This window comes from Montipora capricornis, chromosome 4 (assembly GCF_036669925.1).
Source record: "Montipora capricornis isolate CH-2021 chromosome 4, ASM3666992v2, whole genome shotgun sequence".
Classification (NCBI taxonomy): domain Eukaryota; kingdom Metazoa; phylum Cnidaria; class Anthozoa; order Scleractinia; family Acroporidae; genus Montipora; species Montipora capricornis.
The window spans coordinates 999,101-1,004,100 of NC_090886.1; the positions used below are offsets into that span (position 1 = coordinate 999,101).

The 5,000-nt window shown below is 42.4% G+C and overlaps 2 protein-coding genes across 3 annotated transcripts in view; both read left to right on the forward strand.

Annotated features, from left to right (window-relative positions):
- The first annotated feature begins 1,791 nt into the window (after positions 1–1,791).
- The window catches only part of LOC138044384 (uncharacterized), a 3,936-nt gene continuing 727 nt past the window's right edge, over positions 1,792–5,000 (forward strand). Inside the window, exons 1-2 of one of the 2 annotated variants that reach the window (XM_068890905.1) lie at positions 1,792–2,675; positions 4,377–5,000. The exon at positions 4,377–5,000 is cut by the window's right edge and continues 727 nt beyond it. In XM_068890905.1, the coding sequence (XP_068747006.1) occupies positions 4,647–5,000 (354 nt within the window). In that variant the 5' untranslated portion in view covers positions 1,792–2,675; positions 4,377–4,646. Of the gene's footprint in view, positions 2,676–2,726; positions 2,938–4,376 lie in introns of those variants that run through there. The other variant, XM_068890904.1, reaches the window with a different exon arrangement.
- On the forward strand, positions 3,120–3,947 carry LOC138044999 (uncharacterized). The gene has a single exon (XM_068891358.1). It carries the CDS (start codon positions 3,120–3,122, stop codon positions 3,945–3,947), a length of 828 nt encoding a protein of 275 aa, XP_068747459.1.

Below are 5,000 nucleotides of genomic sequence, written 5' to 3' on the forward strand. Positions count from 1 at the left end.
ATACATAGATGTCCTTAAATATCGCCGCAACTTTTTCTTTCCGGATACGCCTTCCGTCCACACGTATCCGGCGAATTCGCTGGCGAATCCGGAACTTTTTCAATACGCTCTCCGGAGTGGATATTTTTGAATCCGATATGAATCCGGAACCGTGTGTACGCCAAATCCGGATATTTATTAATCCGGATGACGTAACAAGATCGAGCTCAGTTCCTTACCGTGAAATCAATTCAATTCGGGCAAATTCGATTTGAATACGCTACGTGTGGATGGAAATATTTTTGAATCCGGAAAGAAAAAGTTGCGGATTCAAAACATCCGGATACGTGTGGACGGGGCCTAAAATTTGCAGTCAACACAGAAGTCTCCCTAAAAGTAAATTCTTTAAAAAGGTCACAAGATCGAAGTGTCTTTGCCAGACACTTGTAGTTCTTGTCCGCAAAGTCTTGTATGTTACGTATGATAGTATCCTATAATATCGGGCTTCTACGGGCTATGGCATTTTTTTCTGTGGTTCGTGCCAAAACGTGCGACCATTAGTAAATTTTTTTTATCCGCAGACTGTCCCGAAGCGTGCTTGATTGCAATCGTGTCCGAAAGCTCCTGCGGTAGTTGCTGCGAAACGAGCAGCAACATATTCTGGACTCATGAGAAGGAAGGACGAATGCACTACGCCATTCGCCTTCTTTTACCAGAATGCATTGCCTTTGAGCATAATGCCGCCAAGCAAGGTCCCGTAAATATTCGATGAAACAACACATCATGATGCAAGAGTGAAAACTCACAACAATCCCAAATCTAGATAAAGTCCTCGCCTATAAATCTTATTGCGCAACGTTCTGCCACTTATGTTTCAGTGTTCGGAAACATAATAGTCAACTTTCATACTTTCTTACACCCATTTTTACCAAACTTCATTTAAGGTTAACCCTAACATAGCCTAACATTTGCTTACCAATGCTACACTCTTTTCACCAGACTGTAATTTGCGAAATTTTAAGAACATTTTTAGAGTAAACCCGGGGCTGAAATAAAGACATAATTTTGTGTGTTGAAAATCTTTAAATACAGGGCCCAAACAATTGATGGAAATCGATAATCGGAAAATCAATCGATCAATCGATGGCAATCGATTACGGTTAATTAACTGGCATCGGCCAATCGAAGACCAATCGATAATCTCACAAAAGTAGTGGCGAACTTCGAGTGTCATCGATTGGTGTTCCTATTGGTCAACACTGATGGCCATCCGTCAAACCGACATTGGACATTTCCTTACAATTACACGACGCAATATCCCATCTTGATATGAGAAGCTTATCGCTGTAAAAAGAATGAAAACGGGCAGAACTAGAGCTCTAGTTCTGCAAGAAATAGCGTTTCTAAGCAAATCCGCGCTGATCTACAGTATTCAGGTCTAAAAACCACTTTGAAGACTGTTAGCTTTTACTAGTTTTTCTGGGTACTACTATGTCAATACTCTAAAAAATTCGATTTTCAGAAGCTTGTCTCGTTAGTCCTGTGGATATTGGAATATGCAAGGAGAACCCATCGATCCGGGTTCAACTCTTTGGCTCGCCTAATCTGAATGTTCTCGGCACGTTGAAATGTTTGTTCTATCCGTCATCTGTCGCAGAGATTCCATGAGAACGCGCATGCGCAAAGCCGACCAATTTCGCGCTTGCTTTCCAGCACGGCCAAGTGATCAATCTGGAGAAAATCTTGCTAAATCCGCCTTAAATCCTGAAGAAATCCTGTCAACTGTGGTCAGTAGGCTTTTGATGGGGACGAGGAATCTGCTTCTGAAACAAATGACTCTGAATGTGAGAGTCGAATGTCACCCATTGCAAAAAAGGCACAGTCTGACGAGACTAAAACCGCTGAGGGCGGTCTAGTGGATTCTCTCGTCCAAGAGGTGACAGAAGAGGAACAAACTGACCCTGTATTGCCAGACAAGGTGGTCGCTGTGCTCAAAAGTATTTATGAGGGTGGCCTGAGAGAACAGGCAGCATCAAAAAGGAAAGAAAAGATAAAACGCCCAGAAAACTGCAGTTTTCTGAAAGTAACAAAAGTAAATCCAGAGATCTGGGACATTGCGCAGCGACATACTCGCAGCACAGATGCAAAGCTTCAAAAAATGCAAGAAACCCTAATTAAAGGTCTCATTCCCCTAGCACGTTTAGCTGGGATCATTGCGGAGGCTACGGATGGGAATTCGTAGCTCCCTAACAAGACAACCTCGTGGGACCTTGCCTCAAATGCAGTTCTGTTGGTTGCCGCTGCCAATCACGAACTAAACATGTGTCGAAGAGACATGTTTAAGGCAGATTTAGATGAAGATTTCAAAGCAATCTGCAGTAGTAAACAAACAGTCGGTGGTGAACTGTTTGGTGATGATCTGACAGAACGTCTCAAAGTGGTCACTGAAAGCAATAAGGCCTCAAAACGACTTACTGGCCACAAGAAGAGACCACATTCAAGATTATATATCAATATGGAGGGCGCAGTAATTATGCAAGGCCTTTTTTATCCACCAGAAGGGGTCGCTATCACGGGGGGCGATCCCAACGACCTCAGCAGGGCCGAAACAGCCCATACCCGTCTAACAAAACAAGCCAAATCCAGACAAAGAAACCAAGTGCTGTGAAGTCCATTTAACACCTGAGGAAAGTCGTGTAAGTGAGTTATCAAAATGAAATGAAAGTTTGAAATGTGACTCCTCTACAGCACCTGTTTTTACTGCAGGTAGCACCAGTGCTCATATGGATACTTGGTGTCAGATTACATCGGATAGAAATATTTTAACAGCCGTCTCTGGCTACAAAATTGAGTTTGGCCCAGCTTTACCCACTCAATTCAGTGCTCCTAGGCCCACAAATTTGCCTAAAATTCAGGCTATCAGTATGGACCTTCAAACTGCAAAATTCCTGGAAGAAGGTATCATTGTGAAGAGTGCACATGAACCAGATGAGTTCATGTGAAATGTCTTTCTGCGTGAAAAGAAAGACGGTTCATACAGAATGATTTTGAATCTCAAAAATTTAAACCAATGGGTAGCATATGATTTCAAGATGGACACCATTCAAACATGTATAAGCCTAATGAAACCCGGCTGTCATATGGCTTCCATAGATCTCTGGGATGCGTATTTTTCCATCCCTGTCCATGCTAGTCATCAGAAATATTTGAAATTTATGTGGAAAGGCACACTTTATAAGTTTACATGCCTACCTCAAGGCTTAGGATGCTCACCAAGGGTTTTCACTAAGGTGCTGAAACCAGTCTTCTCTCATCTGAGACAGAGAGGGCGTGTATCAAGTGGCTACATTGATGACACATTTTTAGAGGGTGATAGTTATAACCTGTGTAAAGAGAATGTCATTGCTACTATGCAGTTATTTACGGGGCTTGGTTTTTGGCCTCATGATTTAAAATCAGTCACTGAACCAACTCAAATTCTGGAACATTTAGGGTTTGTGCTAAACTCACTGACCATGACAGTGTCTTTATCTGATGAGAAATTTGACAAATTATATCAGCTTGCCCAGAGAATCCTGGAATTGGAAAAAGTGAGAATTCGCCTCGTAGCAAGCTTGATTGGCATTATGGTGTCTTTTTGTCCAGGGGTGGAATATGGTCAGTTATATTACCGCCAGATTGAGATAGAGAAGACCATTGCCCTGAAAAGAGCTAGAGGTGATTGTGACCAAAACATGATTCTTTCTGATAAAGCAAAAAATGACATCAAATGGTGGATAGCTCATGCAAAGAACTCTAAAAGGAAAATAAGTCATGGGAATGCTACTATAATTTTGTACACTGATGCGTCAAATCAGGGTTGGGGCGCTACAACAAGCCAGGAAAATACAGGAGGTCGTTGGTCCCCAGAGGAGCAACTCATGCATATTAATGCAAAAGAACTTTTATCCATTCAATTTGGTCTTTAGTCGTTTTTCAATGACTGCAGACATAGCCATATTAAAGTCTTCACTGACAACACAATTTGCAGTATCTTATCTGCGTAATATGGGCGGTTCCCATTCCACTCCCTGCAATGACATTTCTAGGGAAATTTGGTTGTGGTGTAAAGTAAGGGATCTGTGGCTCACAGTAGCTCACATCCAAGGGTCAGAGAATACGATAGCAGATAAGGCCTCAAGGATCTTTAATGATGCCTCAGAATGGCAGCTCGACAAGACATGCTTTGATAACTTGGCGAAAGTGTTTGGCTATCCTGACATTGATATGTTTAGTTCTAGACTCAATTTCCAAGTTAAATGTTATGTCTCCTGGGAACCTGACCCTAATGCCTATGCAGTAGATGCCTTTACACTGGACTGGGGTGAATATTTCAGCTATATGTTTCCTCCCTTTAGTGTCATCCCCCAAGTACTTCAGAAGATAGAGGAAGATCAAGCGAAAGTGTTGTTAATAGTACCTCAGTGGGAGACTCAGGCCTCGTACCCGAAACTTGCCAGATTGCTTATGGCCAAACCAGTGCTATTGCCTCAAGCTTCCAACCTTGTCAATTTACCGTTCAACCCAGAGAAGAAACATCCCCAGTGGAAGATGCTGTGCTTGATGGGATGTCTGCTATCGGGAAATCCCTGGAAAACCAAGGCATTTCGAACTGAACTCAAGAAATCATGCTTGATTCATGGAGATCAGGTACAAAAAAGCAGTACGACATTTATCTTGGGAAGTGGAACCTGTTTGCAAGTAGAGGAGGTGTTGATCCCATTCAGCCACCTGTAAGTAAAGTACTTGACTTCCTTACTGAACTTTACGACTGCGGTCTTGGATACAGCGCGCTCAACACTGCAAGGTGTGCCCTGTCAACAATTATTACCCTATTGGACGGAACCATGACAATTGGTTCACACCCTTTGATTCAAAGGTTCATTAAAGCAGCTATTCAGACAAGACCAGCTTTTCCTAGGTATCAGACTACATGGGATACTTCTGTGGTATTAAGTTTTCTGAAGGAATGGCATCCTGTG

Excerpts from the sequence above, each read along its gene's own strand:
- LOC138044999 (XM_068891358.1), top strand. The coding sequence starts at position 3,120 with ATGGCTTCCATAGATCTCTGGGATGCGTATTTTTCCATCCCTGTCCAT.